This window comes from Mobula birostris, chromosome 1 (assembly GCF_030028105.1).
Source record: "Mobula birostris isolate sMobBir1 chromosome 1, sMobBir1.hap1, whole genome shotgun sequence".
Taxonomy (NCBI): Eukaryota; Metazoa; Chordata; class Chondrichthyes; order Myliobatiformes; family Myliobatidae; genus Mobula; species Mobula birostris.
Window position 1 is genome coordinate 127,931,904 of NC_092370.1, and position 22,855 is coordinate 127,954,758.

The window sequence follows — 22,855 nt, forward strand, 5'->3', positions numbered from 1 at the left end:
TCGACTACAGCTTGGTAGTCAATACCATCATCCCCTCAAAACTAATCAATAAGCTACAAGAACATGGTCTCAATACTTCCTTGTGCAATTGGATCCTCGATTTGCAGACTCTAGTCATTCCTGATTGGCAATATCTCCTCTACAATCTCCATCAGCACAAGTGCACCACAAGGCTGTGTGCTTAGACCCTGCTCTACTCACCTTACACTTGTGAGTGTGTGGCTGAGTGCAGCTCCAATGCTCTATTCAAGTGTGCTGATGATAGGATGAATCAAAGGTGGTGACAAATCAGCATATAGGAGGGAGACTGAAAACCTGCTGACTGGTGCTATAACAACCACCTCCCCACCACTGAACACATCTACATGGAACGCTGTCGCAGGAAAGCAGCATCCATCGTTAGGAACCCGCACTGCCCAAGTCATGCTCTCTTCTCAATGCTGCCATCAGGAAGATGGCACAGGAGCCTTAGGACTCACATCATCAGGTTCAGGAACAGTTATTAGCCCTCAACCATCATGCTCTTGAACGAGTGGGGATAACTTCACTTAACTATGGACAATCTATGGACTCTCCTTCAAGGACTCTTCATCTCCTGTCCTCCATATTATTGCTTATTTATTTATTCTTTTGTACTTACACAATTTGTTGTCTTTTGCACATTGGTTGTTTATCCATCCCGTTGGCTGCGGTCTTTCATTGATTTTATTACGTTGCTTGAATTTACTGGATATGCACACAAGAATACAAATCTCAGGACTGTATATGGTGACATATATGTACTTCGATAATAAATTTCCTTGATCTTTGAATCATGCTCCTGCTTTGGTGCCTTGTACTGTAGATGTTGGAAAAGCCTGGGAATGTTAGGAGTTGAGTTACTTCCTGAAGGTTTGCAAATGGAATGGATTTTTTCATTTGTAGAACAATGACCTCAGTATAAACATTAAACCTGCAAAAAGCATCTTGTATATTTATGTCTTGCATCAGGAAACACCACAAATGTTTTAATACATGGAAGAACTAGGGACACAAAATATTCTGCAGATGCTAGGGAGATAGCTGTCAAAGTTATCCTTGTATAATGAATTGAAATGGTCAAAATGGTCTTTCTCAACCATGACTACTCACGACAACAACTCAAGGATAAGAGAAATTACTATCTAACCTTGAACTTTTGGAAGTGGAGAAATTTGAGGAGTGGGTGATCTACATGACACTGCTGGGATCTTAAAAGGAAATGGAACTGGCATTGGTTTATTGTTGCCACATGTACAGACATGTGAAAAACTCGTCATGCATACCATTCCTATAGATAAAATCATTACACAGTGCACTGAGGTAGAACAAGTTAAGCAAATAACAATGCATACAAACTACAAAATTTGTGCCTTTCCGAAGGTTCCCGAGCTCTCCTTAAACCTCGCACCATTTCCCAGCAGCGCCTGCGCGCGATGATCCCCGTGACATGAAGCTAGAGCTGACCACTAACACAGTGACAGCAGTGCTCTTTTCCATGAAAAAGTCTCTAAAGTTACTTAAAGTTCAGCATCTTACTGCAGATTTCAACGCTGTTCCCGGACTGCTGCTGTGATGCTGCTGGGTCCTCCCGATGTTCCAGGCAGAAGCAGCACTCAGGCAGTGGGTTCCATCCGGTCTATCAGTGGATTCTTACTATTCCTTTTAAATTTTATTTTTTTTTTTGCCTCTAGGTCCCAATACTGTCTAGAAACTCTAGTTTGACTTGACAGTGTGGGTTGGACCTTCTGGGTGCTGGAGGCATCTATTGGTTCCTGGCCACATTTCTAACTTCCACACTGTTCACGTTATCAACAGTTGATAGGGACAGATCCCTGTTGTATCCTGCAGACAATCTGTGGTGAACTTAAATGATTTATTCCGTTACAAAAGCATACCACAGATGCAGATCAAATGATGGTCGACCATAAATAAGTCATGAAATTGTGAAAATACAAAACAGGCAACAGGGACCGTATTCACGTACCTAGAGATATCCTGAGGTCTAAATTATAATAACAATTGCAGTATTTCAGGAATAGGCTGTGAAAATACCTTGTCTGGAAGCAAAACTAGCAGTTTTCCAACATGTGCCATTATAAAAAATCTGATTTGCAGCAAAAATGCCATAACTTTACCAGATTTTGACAAACTAAGTAATCCATCATTTCCTTGAGAGACAATCGTGACCTTAAATACACTTACTGAAAGACCATGTTGCCCAGGAGAGCCAGGATTTCCTTGTTCACCTCTGCTACCCTGAAATGAAATAGATTCATAATTTAGTTACAAAGTCATACAGCATAGAAAAAGGCCCCTCTGATCTAACTCATCCATGCCAACCAAGGTGAATATTTAGGATAATGGCATTTGCCCATGCTTTGCCAACCTTTCTCTAAACTATTCCTATCCTATATACCTGTCCAAATGTCTTTTTAACATTGTGATTGCATCCACCCTATAGCTTCCTCTGGCAGCTCACTCCAAACACAAGAAAAAAGTTACCCCTCAGGTGTTCTTTAAACCTTTCTGCTCTCTCCTGGTTTTTGGTTCTCCAGAACTGGGGTGGGGTGGGGGGGGGGACTCTGACCATTCATTATGTCTATGCCCCTCATGATTTTATAAATATTGATAAGGTCACCATCAGCTTCCTGCACCCCAGACATAACACAGGCTTCTAATCTGTAAAATAACCCTTCACTACCATTTCTCCGACTCCTACCACAAAGTAAATTTTGCATTTAGTTGGTTAGCTCATGGATCCCATGCGATATAACTTTTTGCATCAGCCTACCATGTGGAACCTTGTCAAATGGCTCGTTAAAGTCCACATAGATAACATATACTGTACTGCCCTTGACAATCCTCTTGGTCACCTCCTCAAAAAACTCAACTTGAGAGACATGATTTCCCTTGCGCAATGACCATCCCTAAACAAGTTATTACCCAAGTCCATCTTAGTGAGGGTGGTCGATATGCACAATTAAACACTTATTTTAAGGTAACTACAGAGATCAGTGCAATAAATTAAACTTATCATGACCCTGACGTAGCAGTTACTCACCTATCCTGACTAATTAGCATGTGGTCTTTGCCATATTTTGTCTGACAATGCTCCTGTGAAGTTATGTGGGACAATACGTGCACGTGAATATTGCTTGCTGAACGTCGTCCATTATGGTCTCATTAGAGATTAGTTTTACAAGACAAACATTTCACGGAGAATTTTAATTAAACCAAAACAGGACAGTTCTGACTGTTTCCCTTTCCACAGTTGCTGACTGACCTGCTGAGTTTCCAGCAAACACGAGGAATTTCAGTTTACATTTCAGATTTAAGGCATCTGTAGTATTTTGAAGTTAAAGTCTGGAATAGCAAGCAAGCACTTTTGCCTGCCTGAAAAGACTGTGATGATTTATGCTTCGTAACTGCTTCAAGTGCAGGGAATTAAAACCACAGTCATCCACTTAAAAGCACAACAGAAAAACATTCTGTACTGCCAGTAAATAATACAAGCATTAACTGGTTCCCTGTCAACATGCAATATTGAGTTTCTCCTTACTATCAAAGTAAACTGGTGAAGTCCAAATATTATTATACAATTGCATTGGCTTTGTGGCCAGTAACATCAACCACGTCATAATCTTGCTCTCAAAAAACACCAATTTCATGTAGCTCTCTATTAATATGCAAACTGGGAAGCAAGCTCAAGGGAAGGAGAGCTACATCGAGATGAAAATTGGCACAAATGACATTCACCCTCAGCTTCCCTATAGTTTTGTAGAATTCGCCATAATTGCATCTCTGTTTGGAACACACAGCAATCTGGTTTTAGAACATAGAACATTGCAGCACAGTACAGACAATTCAGCCCACAATATTGTGCCAACCTTTTAATCTACTCTTAAATCAATCTAATCATTCATTCATTTCTACACAGTCCTCCAATTTTCTATCATCCATGGATCTCTCTAGAAGTTTCTTAAATGTCTCTAATGTATCCGCCTTTATCACCATCCCTGACAATGTGTTTCATACACTCATCACCCTGTGTAAAGAACTTACTTTGACATCCCCTCTATACTTTCCACCAATCACCTAAAAATTATGCCTCCTCATATTTGCCATTTCCATCCTGGGAAAGTCAATCTTTTCACCTTGTATACCTCTATTAAGTCACCTTTCACCTTCTTTCACTGCAAAGAGAAAAGCCTCAGCTCAATCAACCGATCCTCACAAGACATGCTCTCTAATCTGAGCATCATCCTGGGAAATCTCATCTGCACCCTCTCTAAAGCCTCTACATCGTTCCTATAATGAGGCAACCACAACTGAGCACAATAACACACATAAAATGCTGGAGGAATTCAGCAGGCCAGGCAGCATCTATGGAAAAGAGTACAGTCAATGTTTCGGGCTGAAATCCTTCAGCAGGACTGGAGAAAAAAAGCTGAGGAGTAGATTTGAAAGGTGTGGGGAGGGGAGAGAGAAACACCAGGCGATAGATGAAACTTGGAGGGGGAGGGATAAAGCAAGGAGCTGGGAAATTGATTGGTGAAAGAGACAGAAGGCCATGGAAGAAAGAAGAAGGGGGGGGCGGGGGAAGCACCAGAGGGAGGCGATGGGCAGGCAAGGAGATAACAAGAGACAGGGACAAGGGGAAGGGAAATGGAGAAGTGTGGGGTGGAGGCATTACTGGAAGTTTGAGAAATTGATGTTCATGCCATCAGGTTGGAGGCTACCCAAACAGAATATAAGGTGTTGTTCCTTCAACCGAAGTGTGGCCTTATCCCGACAGTGGAGGCCATGGATGAACATATCAGAATGAGAATGAGATTAAAATGGCTGGCCACTGGCAGATCCCGCTTGTTCTGGCCGACGGAACGTAGATGCTTGGCGAAGCGTCTCCCAATCTATGTTGGACTATTGAACACAATAATTCAAGAGTGGTCTAACCAGAGTTTTACAGAACTGCAACATTACTTCGCGGCCTTGAACTCAATCCCCTGACTAATGAAGGCCAACACACCGCTTACCTTGTTAACCACCCTATCAACCTGTGTGGCAACTTTGAGAGATCTGTAGATGTGGATTCCAAGAATCATGTCATTAACCGTGTATTCTGCCTTCAAATTTGATCTTTCAAAATGAATCACTTCATATTTCTTCAGATTGAACTCCATCTGCCACCTCTCAGACCCGCTCTGCAGCCCGTCAATATCCCACTGTATCCTACGACAACTTTCTATCCTACTCACAATTTCCACAACCTTCATATCACCTGCAAACTTACTAACCAACTCTTCCAATTCCTCATCCAAGTCATTTATAAAAATCACAAAGTGCAGGAGTTCCAGAACAAATCTCTGAAGACAGTAGGAGTGCAAAGATAATTGCCAAAGGCATAGTAATCTCTTCCCCTGCTTGCCGTAGTAACCTGGGGTATATCCTATCAACACTGGGGAGTCATCTAGCCTAATGTTTTTCAAAAGTTCATGCTGGTCTTCTTTCTTAATGTCAAGGTGTTCCAATCTATCAGTTGATATTGCGCTACCCTCACAATCATCAATATCCCTCTCACTGGTGAATACTGGAGCAAGGTATTCATTAAGGACCTCCCATATCTCCATCGACTTCAGGAACATTTCCTCTTCTATCCCCGATCAATCCTATCGTCAGTCTAGTCATCCTCCTCTTCTTCACATGTACCGTGTATTCACATGTACCGTGTAGAACACCTTGGGGTTTTCCTTAATTCTACTCGTCAAGGGCTTCTCTCCTAATCCATTCTTCAGCTCCTCCCTGGCTACCTTGTAATTATCTAGAGCCCTGCCTGATCCTTGCTTTCTGAACCTTATTTAAGCTTCCTTCTTCTTCTTGTACCCCCTACCAACCTTCCCCTGTATCAATAGGATAAACTTATAAAGAACCCCATGCAAGTGCTTCCTAAACAATGTCCATATTTCCATTGTGCATTTCCCTGAGTACAACATTCCTGAATTAAGCTCCCAAGTTCCTGCCTAATAGTGTCGTAATTCCACTCCCACAATTAAATTAGCTCCTTAGAGACCATTTTAAGGAATTGGAGGTGCAGCTCAATGACCTTCGTCTCATGTAGAAGAATGAGAATAGATAGGAACAACAGGGTGTAGTCAACCCTAAGTTGCAGAAGACAGGTAACCACGTGATTGTGAGGAGAGAGAAAGGGAATAGGTAGCCAGTGACTAAAACAACCCTAAGGAACTGGGAGTACAAAAAGAATAGGTCACACCTGAACACAAGGTGGAAATTTTCTTTGCAGGCTGGTTTGTAAAAGCTTTTGGCAAGGGTTTAAACTAATTTTGCAGGGGAATGGGAACCAGAATGATAGGGCTGAGGATGGGGCAGATGGTATACATACATATGCAGTGTGTGATCATACTGTGAGGAAGGCAGATGATAGGGCAACACTGTAGTAAATGGGATGAGATAAAGTGCAATATGGGGGGAAAAGTTGATGAATACAGGAGTGAAGGTGTTATATTTGAATGCAAACAGTATATGGAATAAGGTATCTGAGAGCTCTGTTAGAAATTAGCAGGTACAATGTTTTGGGCAATACTGAATAGTGGCTGAAAGATCATAGTGGGGAGTTTAACATCCAGTGATACACATTGTATTGAAAGGACAGACAGGTAGGCAGAGGAAATAGAGTGGCTCTGTTGGCAAAAAAATTGAAATCAAACTCTTGGAAAGAGGTGACATGGGATTGGAAGAGGTACTGTAGTCTCTTTGTGGGTAGAAACTGCGAGGGTAAAAAGACACAGATGGGAGTTACAGTATATACAGGCCCCTTGAACAGTAGCCAGGAAATGGGCTACAAATTACAAGGGGAGATAGAAAAGGCATATAAACACAACAATGCTGTGATAATCATGAGGATTTCAATATGCAGGTAGACTGGGAAAATCAGGTTGGTGCTAGATGCCAAGAGAGGGAATTTGAAGAATACCTATGAGATGGCAATTTTGGATTGCATGTTGTGTAATGAACCAGATTTGATTAGGGAACTTAAGGTAAAGGAAACCTTACAATGTGTATTGGAATTCACCCTGCAACTGGAGAGAGAGAAGATAAAGTCAAACTTAGAGTTAAAAATACACATGAACTAACATGTTAACTGTCCTGTGCTATTACCAGTGGGATCATCAGTTGATCTGCCACCTGTCTTCAGGAGTTTCAGCCCGCTTATGATCAAGACTCCCTCGAGGTGGTGGGCCAGCAGTGCTAAAGCACCACCTCCCACTGGTGAGCTTAAAAACTTGGCATCTGCCTCTATCAGTCACTTTCATCCAACAGATAGTCTGCTCTTCAGGTGTCTATGCAACTACTGAAGGGTTTGCAAGATATGTATACACTGTCTGACTATCTGCCCCTCTGGACATACTTGGTCTACACCCATGCTGATCCTTTCTCTGCTGCCTCAGCTACAGCCCTGCTGGTTGACTTGATCTCCCTTCTAGTGGTCAAGGTCACGCAGCCACTTCTGGAAAGTGAACGCAATAAACCCACGGCAGCCTACTTCAAATGGATAGCATGAGACCTTCCACCCTCTGTCTCTGCACTCTGATCTTAATTCTGCATACTTGGTTAACTTGCGCTCATGGGCTTCATCGATGTTGTCTTCCCAGGGGACTGTGAGTTCACCAATAACCACTTCTCTACTGGTGTCAGACCATACGATTATATCTGGACGCAATGTTGTGAAAGCTATTTGCTCCGGGAAACTGCCTTTCCCGTCCAGGTCAGCCTTGACACACCAATCATTGGCTGAAGAAAGTATGCTTGATCGTGAGCCTGTGCTGTACACCCTTGACTTGGAGCCTTCTTTCACAAATAATATGCGATGTTCTGTGCAGCATGGTGCATGAGATAAGTTGTGCTGCAGTACTCTCTGCTCAACTGCTTCTGTTACAACTTTGAGAACGTTGTTATGTCTCCAAGTGTACATGCCGCTGGAAAGATTGACTCTGCATGCACTCAAAATATGTTGAAGTGTTCCCTTCTCGCCACAAGCAGCCCACCTGCCTGTCTTATCTTCATACCAGGTGCTGAGGTTGGCAGGTGTTTGGAGCAGATCGTACGCTGCTCTGCATAGAACAGAAATACGGAGCGGTTCCATCTGCCACAGAACATTCCAAGATAGATGTCGTTGCTCAACACTTTCCCACCAAGTCCAAGCCCCTTGTTTGGCCAGGCCAGCTGTTTTAGCTAACCTCTTCTCCTCTTCTACCTCTCGTATTTCTTGTGTTACAAGCTCACGGCACTCCTTACCTGTAGAAGGTGACCACCACTTGTGGGTTGTCCACCCAAGTCCCTGGTGGCCTAACTGGATAGTCCCAACCGTCTCCTTGTGCTTCAGTCTAGACTCTGCCTCATCAACTGCTACACGGGCTGACCACTTCCTGTCTGATCTCACATTTGGCTGGGTATTCTTGATGACAGGGTCTTTTGAGTCTCGAAGAATCAAGAATGATCTTACCTTGGCAACCTTGACCTCTTCAACAAGGGATTGCACTGGGATGGTAAACTTTGTCTGGCTACTGTGGATTGCAACATTGGTGAGGCTGCTTGGTACTCCAAGCCACTTTTTCACATGCTTGTTGATCTTCCGTTCCATTGCCTCAACATGGGACATTGCCACTTCATAGACAGTTAGTGGCCACATTATCCATGGCATCAGTCCATACTGCAAGCACCACAACTTCAACTTGCCAGGCAAGCCACACTTGTCAACAGACATCAGACCTCTATTGATCTGTTCTCCTGTCTCTTGAACCCTCTTGGTGTCTCTCAGCTCCTCTGTGTACCATCGCACAAGGCTCTTAACTGATTGGTCCTGAATGGATGGAATCTCCTCTCCACAAAGGGTGAAATGAAAGTCAACCAGCTTTCCTATCCTAAGAACAAGGCTCCTTGACTTCTTGGTCTTGAACTTCATTCTTCCCCAATCCATGAGCTCCTCGAGTCTAGATAGTACATTTTCCACTGCCTCCGTGCTGGGACCCAAAAGGGTGAGATCGTCCATGAACGCTTGTATTGGTGGTAACTCCCTTCCGCCATCAAGTGCGACACCTGGTCCCACTGATTCTGCAGTCCTCACAATGACCTCCATGGCTAACACAAAAAGGATGGGTGAAATCACACATCCCATTGGGATTCCAACATCCGAGCTCTGCCACCGAGTTGTAAACTGCTGAGTGGAAAACCTCATCCAGAAATCGTTGCAGGACCGCATAACAAAGTTCCTCACCTTAGCAGGAATCCATAGGAATTCCATCGCAAACTCAATCAGGACATGGGGAACAGAACCATATGCATTTGCCAGATCAAGCCAAACTACAGCCAGATTTATTCTCAACCTTTTTGACTCCTGGATGTATGCCATATCATACTAGAATGTTCAAGGCAGCCAGGGAAGCCTGGTATTCCTGCTTTCTGCACAGATGTATTTACCAATCCATTCTCTATCACAAATGAAGATATTCTTTCTGCCAGAAAGCCAAACATAATCTTCCCCTCTACATTCAGGAGTGAAATTGGTCGGAACTGATTCAATGTAGAAGAATTCTCTTCCTTCGGGATGTATACTCCTTCAGCCTCACTCCATGACAAAGGAACAACACCTTGTCTCCACACCACCTTTAACAATCTTCACAAGTATTTCCTCAGCTCTTCACACTTCTTGAACACCTTATACGGCACTCCATTAGGTCCTGGCACTGAGCCTGACCTTGCCTTCCTGATGAACCGTTCGACTTCTGCCAGTTTGGGTTCTGACAGATCGAACTTCACTCCTGGCTTGGTAGGATTCACAAGCCCTGAAATGTCAAGCAAAGGAGCCTCCTGCTGTTCGTTAGAGTAAGTGCTTGCCAGGTGATCCTCAAGTTCTTGTTTAGAGATGTTAAGCTGCCCACTCTTACTTTGTTCAAACAGTTTCTTTGTGAACTCATGAGGGTTCTCAAAGAACGACTTTCTTGCCTTCTCTCTCTTCTTTCTCTTTTTACGTTGTGACTCTGCACGACAGAGTGATGCTAACTTTATTCGAAAATGCTCTCGGAGATCAGCAAGCCCTGGCTTGTCACCCTCACTTGCTACCTTCCACCTCTGTCTCAACAATCTAAGCTCTCTCCTCAACCTACTAATCTCCTTCTGGTGCCTGCTTGGTTGCTGTGTAGGCTTTGCTTTCTTCAACTCAACCAAACCAAACCTGTACTTTCCAACATCATAAATCAAATTGCCCATCACTTCCAACTTTCTCTTTGATGTTCCCCTGAGAGTGTTCTTCAACATCATACTGATATCCTCATCAAACACACACTAAGCCTTCTCATCTGCCATTGCTGGCCACTTGACCTCCCTCTTCCCTACCTCCTCACCACCGCCATCATGCGAAGGATCTACCTGGGTACTGTGGTCTGAAACCTGACCTGGGTTATCTCTCATCTGACCTGGAGTATGATGCCTCTCTCCAGAGCGAATTGCTGTGGCTTGTGAATCAGTGGTTGAAAAGACCACATCACCTATGCTTGGTAAAGTAATCTCATCTTCATCCACTGGGATGGAATAGCACCTCAACTTTGCTTGGTGGATTCGTACACCTTTAATGCTGGAAAACGCTTTCCCACACCAACACACTGGACATTCAGAGCCTCTTATCCTAGCTCTTGGTCGTAGTCGTTCCCTGTAATTAACTGTATCCGTCCCATTGGGTCCATCATTCTCCCTCCCTCTCGGAGGACCCCGAGGGTATGTTTCCCCGTATAAACTAGAAGCTTCAAGAGGTGGGTGCTCTTCTGAGCTGGTGCCTGGTCTGCCAATCCTGACACCCCCGGTGCCAGTCTACCCTGGCTGTCCGCTGTCTCTCCACGCTGTCACCAGACTATTCCCAGTTGCCATCCAGACTATTCCTGGTAGTCACTGGTGTCCAGAACAAAAGAGTTAAAAATACACTTGGACTAAGATCAGTATTACCATGGAATAATGGGAACTACAAAGGCATGAGTAAGGAGCTGGCCAAAGAAGGGGACACTAGCAGAGATGATGGCAGAAAAGCAATTGCTGGATTTTCTGGGGGCAATTCAGAAGGTGCAGATTAGGTACATCCCAAAGATGAAGAAGTATTCTAAAGGAAGAATGAGGCAACCTTGGCTGACAAGGGAAGTCAAAGTCAGCACAAAAACAAAAGAGAGGTCATATAATATAGCAAAAGTTAGCAGGAAGTTAGAGGATTGGGAAGCTTGGAGAAACAGAGGGCAGCTAAAAAGCCATAAGAGAGAAAAGACAAGATATGAAGATAAGCTAGCCAATAATATAAAAGAGGATACCAGAAGTTTTTTCAGCTTATATAAAGAACAGAAGAGAGGCCAAAGTGGATATTGGACCATTGGAACATTACACCAGGGAGGCAGTAATAGGGACTATGAAATGGAAGATGAACTTAATAAGCATTTTGCGTCAGTCTTCAATGTGGAAGACGCTAGCAGTATGCTAGAAATTTGAGAGTGTCAGGGGGCAGAAGTGAGTGTTGTTGCTATAACTAGGGAGAAGGTGCTTGGGAAGATGATAGGTCTGAAGGTAGATAAATCACCTGGACTACGGGGTACATCCCAGAGATCTGAAAGAAGCTGAAGACATTGTGGCAGTAGAGTAACAATTTTCAAGAATCATTAGATTCTGGAATGGTTCTGGAGGATTGGAAGTTGCAAATATCACTCCACTCTTCAAGAAGGGAGGGAGACAGAAGAAATGAAGTTATAGGCAGGTTAGTCTGACATCAGTGGTCAAGTCACATCCAGCCAAGTTTATTATCATTTAACTACATACATGTATATAACATATAAAAACATAATATATAGAAACAAGACAACGTTTCTCTGAACCAGGATGTAAAGCACAGAAGAACACATAACACATACAACACACGATAACTTGTGAAGGTAAGGATAAAATCTACAGATGAGTCATGCATAAATAGCAAACTAAAGTGCATTAACATTAAATATTGTAAGGTACAGAACAGGACTAACCAGTGACACTTCAAATACAATACAGCAGGGAGTTCAGAAGCCTAATGGCCTGGGGGAAGAAACTTTTTCTCATCCTGACCATTCTTGTTTTTATGCATCATGTTCTCCTGCCTGATGGTAGAGAGTCAAAGAAGATGCCGGATGGATGGATGGTATCCTTGATAATTCTATGGTCCTGCGTTTGCAGCACTCCTGATAAATGTCCCCGATGGATGGTCCCCTATGATCCCCTCAGCTGTTCTCACAGTCCTTTGTAGGGATTTCTGATCCGATGCTCGACTGCTCCCATACCAGATGGAGATGCAACTTATCAGGATGCTCTCAATGTAAAATGCAGTTAAGATGTAGGGGCTGGGGGTAGAGGGAGGAGCCTTGCTTGCCTCAACCTTCTTTGGAAGTGGAGGCACTGCTCTGCCTTCTTGTTTCGGGAGGTGATATTAAGGGACCAGGTGAGGTCATCCATGATGTGAATTCCCAGGCACCATTGTGCTCTTAACTCTTCCTAGGGAGGAGTCAGTATTCACAGAGGCGGAAGGCTTATCTGCACCTTCCTGAAGCCCACAATGATTTCCTTTATCTTCTCCATGCTCAGGATTAGACTGTTCTTTGCACACCAATCCACCAGCCGCTCCACTTCCTCTATACTTAATCTCATCATTGTTCTTGATAAGGCCGACCACTGTTGTATCATCCGCAAACTTGATGACATGGTTTGAGCTGGATCCTGCGACACAGGGAGTGCCAATGCTTGGTGTAGTGGGATGAGGGGCACTGCTGCCCACATGGGCTGACTGTGGCCTTACTATTAAGGAGTCCAGTATCCAGTTGCTGAGGGTGGTATTGAGACCCAGCAGAGTCTACTTTCTAAATAGGGAGAAAATTCAAAACTCAGAGTTGCAAAGAGACTTGGGGGTCCTCGTGCAAGTCTTCCTAAAGGTTAACTTGCAGGTTGAGTTGGTGGTGAGGAAGGCAAATGGAATGTTAGAATTCATTTCAAAAGGACCAGAATATAAAAACAAGAATATAATGCTGAAACTTTATAAGGCGTTGGTCAGACCCTACATGGAGTTTTGGGCCCCTCACCTAAGAAAAGATGTGTTGCCATTGGAGAGGGACCCAAGATGGTTCACAAGAATGATTTCAGGAATGAATGGGTTAATGTATGAGGTGCATTTGATGGCTTTGGGTCTGTACTCACGGTTGTTTAGAAGAGTGAAGGGGGATCTCATTGAAATCTATCAAGTATTGAAAGGTCTGAATAGGGTGAATGTGAGGAGGATGTTTCCTTCTGTGGCAGAAGTATAGGACCGAGGGCACAGCCTCAGAATAGAGGGATGTCCATTTAGAACAGAGATGTTGAGGAATTTCTTTAGCCAGATGGTACTGAATTTGTGGAATTCAGTGCCACAAACAGCTGCGGAAGCCAAGTCAATCAGTATATTTAAAGCAGAGGTTGATAGGTTCTTGATTAGTCAGTGCATCAAAGGTTATGGGGAGAAGTCAGGAGGATGGAATTGAGAAGGATAATAAATCAGCTATGATGGAATGCTGGAGCACACTCAATGGGCCAAATGGCCTAATTCTGCTCCTATGCCTTATGGTCTTAAATACTGTCCTATATAGTCTGTTCCAAGGCTGTAGTAAAGGTCAGATAGTTATGGTCACTGTCTCTGAAATGCTCATCCACTGAGAGATCTGACACTGGACATGGTTCATTGCTTAGCATCAGATCCAGTAAGGCCTTTCCTGCAGTCAGCCTGCCTGTCTATACATTGTGGCTGAAAAGCTACTTGGACACACTAAACAAATTCCACTCCATCTAAACCTTTTGCACAAGGGAGATATCAATCAATGTTAGGGAAGCTGAAATCACCCATGACCACAACCCTGTTCCTTTTGCACCCATCCACATTTTGCTTCCCCATCTGTTCCTCATTGTGCCTCCTTACTGCTTGTAAGGAGCTGCAGCTGGATCTAGTTATCAGGGAGAACTCCCAAATCCTACATGAAGAACACACTGCTGTCCCTAGCCCATTCTCACTACACCACCGGCCAGTGAAAGACAGAGAAAGAAGGAAACTTACCAGAAACCTACCTCAGCCTTTGCCTCTCCTCACTTAAGCCTCTTCAGCCAAAGCCACTAACACTGATCCACTCCAACAATGGCCACTCCACTTAAACCTAACCTTCCCAAGTGCCAAGCACTCAAATATTGCAGGAATGCAATCAACTGATTGATCTTGCTGTTTTCTTTTCCAAAACTCGCGCTAAAAAACTGCAGGCCAATGGCTCTACCAACGACAACAGCATCGACCCTGGTGTCTTTTTAACAGTATAATTGTTAATGTTATATTAATTAAACTCACTGACACAGGAAGAGGACTGCTTAAAGCTTTTGAGTTTCACTTTTGCCTGCAAAATAATCTTTTTGATATATAAATATTACTAAATGTAAAATTATATATATTTCTTTTACTGAATCAAAGAATTCAAAGTACATTTATAATCCAAGTGTCTATAAATTATACAACCTTGAGGTTAGTCTGCTTACAGGCAGCCACAAAGAAACCTGAAAGAACCCACTTAAAAAAAGGCCAACACCCAATGTACAGAGAAAGAGGGAAAAGAAACACAGATCATGCAAATCATAAAAGCAAGCAACAGTATTCTGAACCAAATTGAGTCCATACATAGGAACGCAGAGCAGCTGGAGTAGGCCCAGAGCCTTGGTCTCAGTTCAGCATATAGCAGGGCAAAAGGCTGCAAAGCTCACAGAAAGCTCACATTGCTTTCCCCTCTCCCCTCCCTCCACACTTTCTGTTACCACTTTTTGTATCTGGTTTGACTCAGTTTATCCTCCTCACTTTTCCTCTAATCCAGTCCCAGTCCTGAAATACTGTGAATTAAGGGGATAGTCTGCTGCTGGCCTTGTTCACTAACACCTCACAGGTCCCACTGCTGTTAGGTGCATCCTTTATCCGGCAACTTAGAAGACAAAGCATTTATGAGGTGATGTGTGGTGACAGACCCAGCTACAGCTAAAACCCCAATAATTCATTATCTGACTATTAAAATACTGCAACACTTTGCATCAGGTTCACCAGGCGATACTTCCTGTGGCCTTTCTGCTTACCCGGAGTTAGCTGTTGTGCTTGCTAACAGGGGTCCCAGTTTCCATGCCCTCTTTAGTCTTACCTAGTTCGCCGGATGTAATGTTGTATCAGGTTCACAGGTACGGCAAGTGAGACAGGAAATTCGTCGACTTAGAATAGGTATATCATTTATTTACAAACAGTAAAAATTTGAGCAAACATTCATGTTCCCCGAGTTACAGACACCACAAATCTGAATATTCAACAAACATACTTAGTTAAAAGTGCACACAGGGCAAACCTTCCCTATTGTCTTGGCTTAAACAAAGGAAGAAGAGAACAAGCCCCTTTCACGTACTATTTTACATACCCAGGACATTGGAAACTGGACATCAGGCAGCTGTCCAATGGGAAAAGCAGCTGCAGTTTCTAAACTAACCAATCACAACGGAAGCGACTTTCAGCAATCAGAATAAGACATGCCCCCACAGGACACTGGGAAATGAATTGTTATATATTACATTACTGAGTAAAACCTAAAAATTGCTAATTAAAAGTATTTTGGTGCATTAACTAACATACAGTAAGCCAAGCCAGCACGTCTCAAGCAGACCAGAGTACCAGAGTTTTATTGCAACCTATCATACTTCGTGACATCCCTTTCATCAAGGCCTGTTCTAATCACTGCACTTTAAACCACACCTGTTGCAGGGATTCCTGGGGCTTCTGAGACCAGCATTTATTACAAAGCTGTAATTACGGAAGGACTGAGTTTGTGCGGCCGCTGTCCTCAGTGCTGACAAGAGGATGTTTTGAAATTGAGATTTATGTGATTATTGGACTGTAATTTATATTGGTTTCCTTCAGTTTTCTGCGTTCCACCCTTGTTGCCAATTGGTGGGTAGGCGACACGTTACTTTTTGTGTGAGGCAGGGGTTGGGGAACTGGGGTCTAATGTTCTAGTTCAACACACAAAAAATGCTGGAGGAACTCAGCAGGCCAGGCAGCATCCATGGAAAAGAGTAAACAGTCGACAATTCGGACCAAAATCCTTAAGCAGGACTGGAGAAAAAAAGGCTGAACAGTAGATTTAAAAGGTGGGGTTGGGGGGAGAGAGAAAAACACAAGGTGATAGATGAAACCGGGAGGGGAAGGGATGAAGTGAAGAGCTGGGAAGTTGACTGGTGAAAGAGACAGAAGGCCATGTAAGAAAGAAAAGGGGGGGGAGGAGCACCAGAGGGAGGTGATGGGCGGGTGATGATATAAGGTGAGAGAGGGAAAAGGAGATGGGAAGTGATGGAGGAGGGGAAGTGGGGGACATTACCAGAAGTTTGAGAGATCAGTGTTCATGCCAGCAGATTGGAGGCTACCCAAATGGTACACAAGGTGCTGTTCCTCCAACCTAAGTGTGGCCTCATCACGACAGTGGAGGAGGCCATGGATGGACATATCGGAATGGGAATGGGAAGTGGAGTTAAAATGGGTAGCCACTGGGAGATCCCGTTTCTTCTGGTGGACAAAGCACAGGTGCTCGGTGAAGCAGTCTTCCGATCTACGTTGGGTCTCAGCAATGTACAGGAGGCCACACCGGCAGCACCGAACACAGTACACAACCCCAACAGCCTCACAGGTGAAGTATCACCTCACCTGGAAGGACTGTTTAGGTCCCTGAATGGTAGTGAGGGAGGAAGTATAGGGGCAGGTGTAGCACTTGTTCTGCTTGCAAGGATAAGTGTCAGGAGGGAGATCAGTGGGAAGGGACGAATGGACAAGGGAGTCACGTAGGGAGTGATCCCTGCAGAAAGCAGAAAGTGCGAGGGTGGGGGGAGGGGAGACGTGCTTGGTGGTGGGAGCCCACTGGAGATGGTGGAAGTTTCGGGTTTTCTGTATTTCATAGCTATCTGGAGAAGATGAGTATCAGGGTTGTATTGTGCATGCATTCCTTGACATTAACAGGAACCTCTGAACCATGGAGAAGAGTGCGGCAAACAGTCTTCATAAATTGCTACAGTCCTTCAGGTGAAGGTGCTTCCACAATGTTTTGGGTAGCAGAAGTTCCAGGACTTGAAGGGGAATTGTAGTTGGTGATCTTCCTATTAAACTGCTGCCCTTGTCCTTAGTGGTAAAGGTCATGGGTAGGGAAATTCTGCTGAAGTAGTCTAGGTGACAAACAGCAATGTTTTTGTGGACAGCACACTGTGCAGCCATGGTGCGATGGTGACGTAGGGGCTGAATGTCAACGATGGTGGGTGGGTTACTAAATCAGTGGGCTGCTTTGAAGTACAATGTCCTTCCTGAGGGTTGTTGGAGCTGCACCCAGCAGTAGGAGACAGTGCTGCCACAGTACAAAGGAATGAATGCCTGCAGTGGGTTGGGAACAAGACGATAATACGATAGTCCACAACATTGCAGAATTGTGAGGGTTGGGAGTATAAATTATAAAACGAGAGCAGTAATGTTGAACAGAAAGGACACAAGTCATACATCAATGTATCTGTATACAGATCATAAGATCCATCTTTTCAGTTGGAATTTAATGAGGCAGCCAGCTGGAGACCACTCTGCTGACCAACTGCCTGGGAAACATTTTATTTCACATGAGCGCCCAGTTTTACTTCCAACCTGATGAATGTCAACTGCCACAACTTGGCAAATGAACAGTGTTTATTTGATGTTCCTAACCACAAGGACACAGAGTGGAGTTGTTTGCTCTGTAGGGGGTTTTGCAGGCAAAGCCTGCGCCAGAAGCAGAACCCGAACCCTATATGAAATGTTAACCTGCTCTCCAAGAGTGTGTGCAGACTGTCAACGTTCCAAAACAAGGCTGGGCCAGCACAAGTAGTGTGGGAATTGGACTAGAAGAGGCCAATGTGGACCTCAGCTCTGGGAGGGCTGGAAGTGAGGATCATAACTGAGAACAGTGATTTTGAATAGGATGGTGAGTACAAGGGAAGCTCATTTCAATGATTAAAATAACAAAGCCAATGTCTTGCTTTGGGTAGGTTAAGAGCGATCAAAAGGTACAGCAAGGAAACTGCCTTCAGATGATCAAAGTCATACTGATCATCAACCACCCATTTGTACAAACTCTATACTCATCCTTTTTCTTTTAATCCTCCCCACAGTCCTAGCAGACACCCCTTCCCTGCCCCCCCCCGCCACCACAGATTCTAACACTCAAATACTCAGTAGAGTCCATTTACAGTGGCAAATTAACCTACCAACCCATATACATATCTTTGGGATGCGAGAGGAAACCACGGCATCTGGAAGAAACCTCTGTGGTCACAGGAAGAACCCTGCAAGCACCAGCCAGACAGCTCCAGATGTCAGGAATGAACTCCACTCACTAGCGCTGCCAACTATGGCACCGCGCTGTCCGTAGTACAATGTCCTGGATCTGTAAAGAGTTTCTTCATTTCAGTTCATATTTCAAAACAAAGTGAGTCATGAATTGAGGAATGGCAAAAGCATTTTGTAAATATATGAAGGGCACTGGCTCACACTCTATGATCCTGCAAAAGACTTCAGGAAGATACATTTAATATTATTTTCAAATACTGAGACTGAGAGATTTGGAATGTATCATGTATCCAACTGCCCAATGTTGATCCCATTCTGTATTCCAGAGCCTATCTAAGTAACCAGCAGATAGCACTTTAGTGAATGTATGGTCAAAGTCACTGGGAAAATGCAGGAAAGTGGAGAGGAGGCCAAGATTAGATCAATCATGGCCAGGTTGAATGGTGAAACAGGTTCAAGGAAGGTGGACCATACCTCTGTGGGATGTGGCTTACATTCTTCACACTCCTTGGTGCATTCGGCCATATTGTATTTTGTCAAAGACTTGAACTTTCCATCACTTTGTTCTGAGCAATAAAACACCTTGGGAAACCATTACAATCCAACAATTATACAAGGCCAAACTGGGAATACAGCAGAAAGTATCTACCTTTTTTCCAGGAACTCCTGGTAATCCATCTTGTCCCACTGCTCCTTCAGCTCCCTAAAACAATTGCGGTGTGAAGCAAATCAAAATTAATGTTTTGCATTTGAACCCAAAATTGTTGGTTTGAATCACTGAAATATTTCATTCAAGATATACCTTTGTGCCTGAAGGCCCTTGTTCTCCTGGAACACCCTGTTGTCCTTTTTCACCCTAACAGTACAAATAGAAAAAGGAACATCAGGGTTTCTCTTCACAAAAGACTCATTCTGCTAGTGCTTTACTAGCTCCAATCATTTTAAACTAGCATCAGTTTTGACTAATTTTCATTTCCTATCTTTCCTCTCTTTCTGACCCAATTTTCGTTTTAATGAAGAATGATTGTTGAGGCCATGATCTTGAAGTGAACAGCCTGGAGCATTCTGTTCCTATTGTGAGATCTTTGCCAGAAAGGATTTGGAAATTAGTTCTATAGGGAGGTTTATTTAGGGCAAAGTTTATGTGGAATTAATAAACAAAGCCTTGTGATTGAAACAAGCAACACACATCAAAGTTGCTGGTGAACGCAGCAGGCCAAGCAGCATCTGTAGGAAGAGGTGCAGTCGACATTTCAGGCCGAGACCCTTCGTCACGACTAACTGAAGGAAGAGTTAGTAAGAGATTTGAAAGTGGGAGGGGGAGGGGGAGATCCAAAATGATAGGAGAAGACAGGAGGGGGAGGGATGGAGCCAAGAGCTGGACAGGTGATTGGCAAAGGGGATATGAGAGGATCATGGGACAGGAGGCCCAGGGAGAAAGATGGGGGGGGGGAACCCAGAGGATGGGCAAGGGGTATAGTCAGAGGGACAGAGGGAGAGAAAGGAGAGTGAAGGAAAGAATGTGTGTATAAAAATAAATAACGGATGGAGTACGAGGGGGAGGTGGGGCATTAGCAGACGTTAGAGAAGTCGATGTTCATGCCATCAGGTTGGAGGCTACCCGGATGGAATACAAGGTGTTGTTCCTCCAACCTGAGTGTGGCTTCATCTTTACAGTAGAGGAGGCCGTGGGTAGACATGTCAGAATGGGAATGGGATGTGGAATTAAAATGTGTGGCCAGTGGGAGATCCTGCTTTCTCTGGCGGACAGAGCGTAGGTGTTGAGCAAAGCGGTCTCCCAGTCTGCGTCGGGTCTCGCCAATATATAGAAGGCCACATCAGACGTCCGGTGCTCCCGATGTGTATATCCAGTGCTCCCGATGTGGCCTTCTATATATTGGCGAGACCCGACGCAGACTGGGAGACCGCTTTGCTCAACACCTACGCTCTGTCCGCCAGAGAAAGCAGGATCTCCCAGTGGCCACACATTTTAATTCCACATCCCATTCCCATTCTGACATGTCTACCCACGGCCTCCTCTACTGTAAAGGTGAAGCCACACTCAGGTTGGAGGAACAACATCTTATATTCCGTCCGGGTAGCCTCCAACCTGATAGCATGAACATCGACTTCTCTAACTTCTGCTAATGCCCCACCTCCCCCTCGTACCCCATCCGTTATTTATTTTTATACACACATTCTTTCTCTCACTCTCCTTTTTCTCCCTCTGTCCCTCTAACTATACCCCTTGCCCATCCCCTGGGTTCCCCCCCGCCCTTGTCTTTCTCCCCGGACCTCCTGTCCCATGATCCTCTCATATCCCCTTTACCAATCACCTGTCCAGCTCTTGGCTCCACCCCGCCCCCTCCTGTCTTCTCCTATCATTTTGGATCTCCCCTTCCCCCTCCCACTTTCAAATCCCTTACTCACTCTTCCTTCAGTTAGTCCTGACGAAGGGTCTCAGCCCAAAACGTCGACTGTACCTCTTCCTAGAGATGCTGCCTGGCCTGCTGCGTTCACCAACAACTTTGATGTGTGTTGCTTGAATTTCCAGCATCTGCAGAATTCCTGTTGTTAAAGCACTGACACCATCCTTTCATTTGTCAAGTGAAAGATTTGAGAAAGGTGTAGAAGAGTATTAATAAAAGGGACAGTATCTAGCTCACCTACTGAGTTAAGCTATGGATTAATCCAAAAATCAGACATTAAAGGCACCTTCTAGGATTTAAGACACTATTTGTAGAAATACTCAGAATTGCAGTATTGAAGAGAATTTCAAATGCAGGGTTGAAATTGTGAGAGAGTGGGGTTAACAGACTTGAAGCCCTCTGGTTAACCTTCAAGTTCTTTTATTCATCTTACATTGATAGAATAAGTAAATTAATTTGAATTCCAACCTAAGAGAGAACATACTGAGTGGATAAAGATAGCCAATATATCTTTGATGCATTTGTTTCCAAAAGAAGTAGAAAGTAATATGCAATGTGATATCAAGAAAGATGTTTAAGTTAATCTTATTTGCAAGAGGTTGTTTATCCCCCTGAAGGAGTACCAGTGGTGAATCCTGTTCAATAGATAATGGATTAATTCTTATTATATGCTTGGAGATTAAGAACATTCTTCTCCCAGAGCAAAACACCACGATGACCTTTTCTGGCACTTTTTGTATTCGTCCAGAAGTTTGACCAAGCACCTTCTAGAACCAGTTATGACTTGCTTATCACATTCCATTTTACAATGTCGTTCCTGCTGTAATGTTGCTCATGAAATTGGAAGAGGGTCCCCACTGTGATAGGCTGCTTTCTACCTTCCATATCTTCCTCTATTAATATTTACTGCCAACCAGTATCACATCTGATTACCTCTGACCCCAACCTATTGATCACTCCTGATCCCTACCTCTATTGCCCAATGTCTCAACAAATTGTCTAGGTCCAAATTCTTCAAACCCCAAACACCAACCATGCCCCCAAGGTGCTTCTGACCTCTATTCTTTATCATTCTTAACCCTGACTGTTAATTAACCTAGCCCCTAACTCTGCCATCTCTAATTCTAACCTTTCCTCAGGCACAAATCCTCCAACCTCCTCACTTGACACTCTACAATTCTCACTTCATCTCAAGACCCCACAGTACCTACACTGCCAACTCCCACATCCAGTACTTGCTCACAAGACATTTAACTCCAGGCAGTAGGCCATACCTACCTACCCTGCCATCAGGCTTTGATCAAAGCAGCAACTGGTCCCAGAATAGTGAATGAGCAACCCACTCAGGCCCCTGGCCCACAAGCACCTCCTCTCAACCTGCAGATATACAACTCCAGCAACACTGGAGCCCTTGGTTCTTAATGGTGACTGAAGCTTGTAGAGATGGGCAGTTGACTGATACACTCATACAGCATATTGCTTCTCTTTGGAGGCACACAAACCTTTCAGGAAATAAAGTCAGTCACAACCCCATTCTATGACTTAAAGATTGAAAACAGATATCCTACTTTGTACCCTCTTGGTCCAGGTTCCCCTTGGGGTCCAGGCAAACCAGGTTTACCCTGAAAAAGATAAGTACAAGTTAGGGAAAAATTAAAAAGCATGGGTTACATGGGACAAGAGGCACAACAAATTCTATTTTAAAAAGCATATAGTTATCCCATATTAAAAACTTGATAAGATCAAATAGTTTATTTGAGGCTGCACCTACTGTAGATTACAGTTGACCCTTCCATTACCAACTGCATTCCAAGGATGCCACTCATGACATTTTGTAATGCGAAGCTGTGGCATGAAACACGAGTTGAAAAAGAATATTTATTTACTATTTTAATTTAAATTCTCTGTAAGTGAATCTTTTATCTCACATTCTTAGGTAGTGCAT

The 22,855-nt window shown here is 43.9% G+C and overlaps 1 protein-coding gene across 1 annotated transcript in view; it reads right to left on the reverse strand.

The window, feature by feature from the left end:
* Positions 1 to 22,855, reverse strand: part of LOC140199571 (uncharacterized) — a 254,277-nt gene that overhangs the window by 110,922 nt on the left and 120,500 nt on the right. The window contains exons 11-14 of the mRNA XM_072261873.1: positions 22,479 to 22,532; positions 19,284 to 19,337; positions 19,131 to 19,184; positions 2,224 to 2,277 (exon numbers count right to left, since the gene is read on the reverse strand). Of these exons, the coding sequence (XP_072117974.1) occupies positions 2,224 to 2,277; positions 19,131 to 19,184; positions 19,284 to 19,337; positions 22,479 to 22,532 (216 nt within the window). The remainder of the gene's footprint in view (positions 1 to 2,223; positions 2,278 to 19,130; positions 19,185 to 19,283; positions 19,338 to 22,478; positions 22,533 to 22,855) is intronic.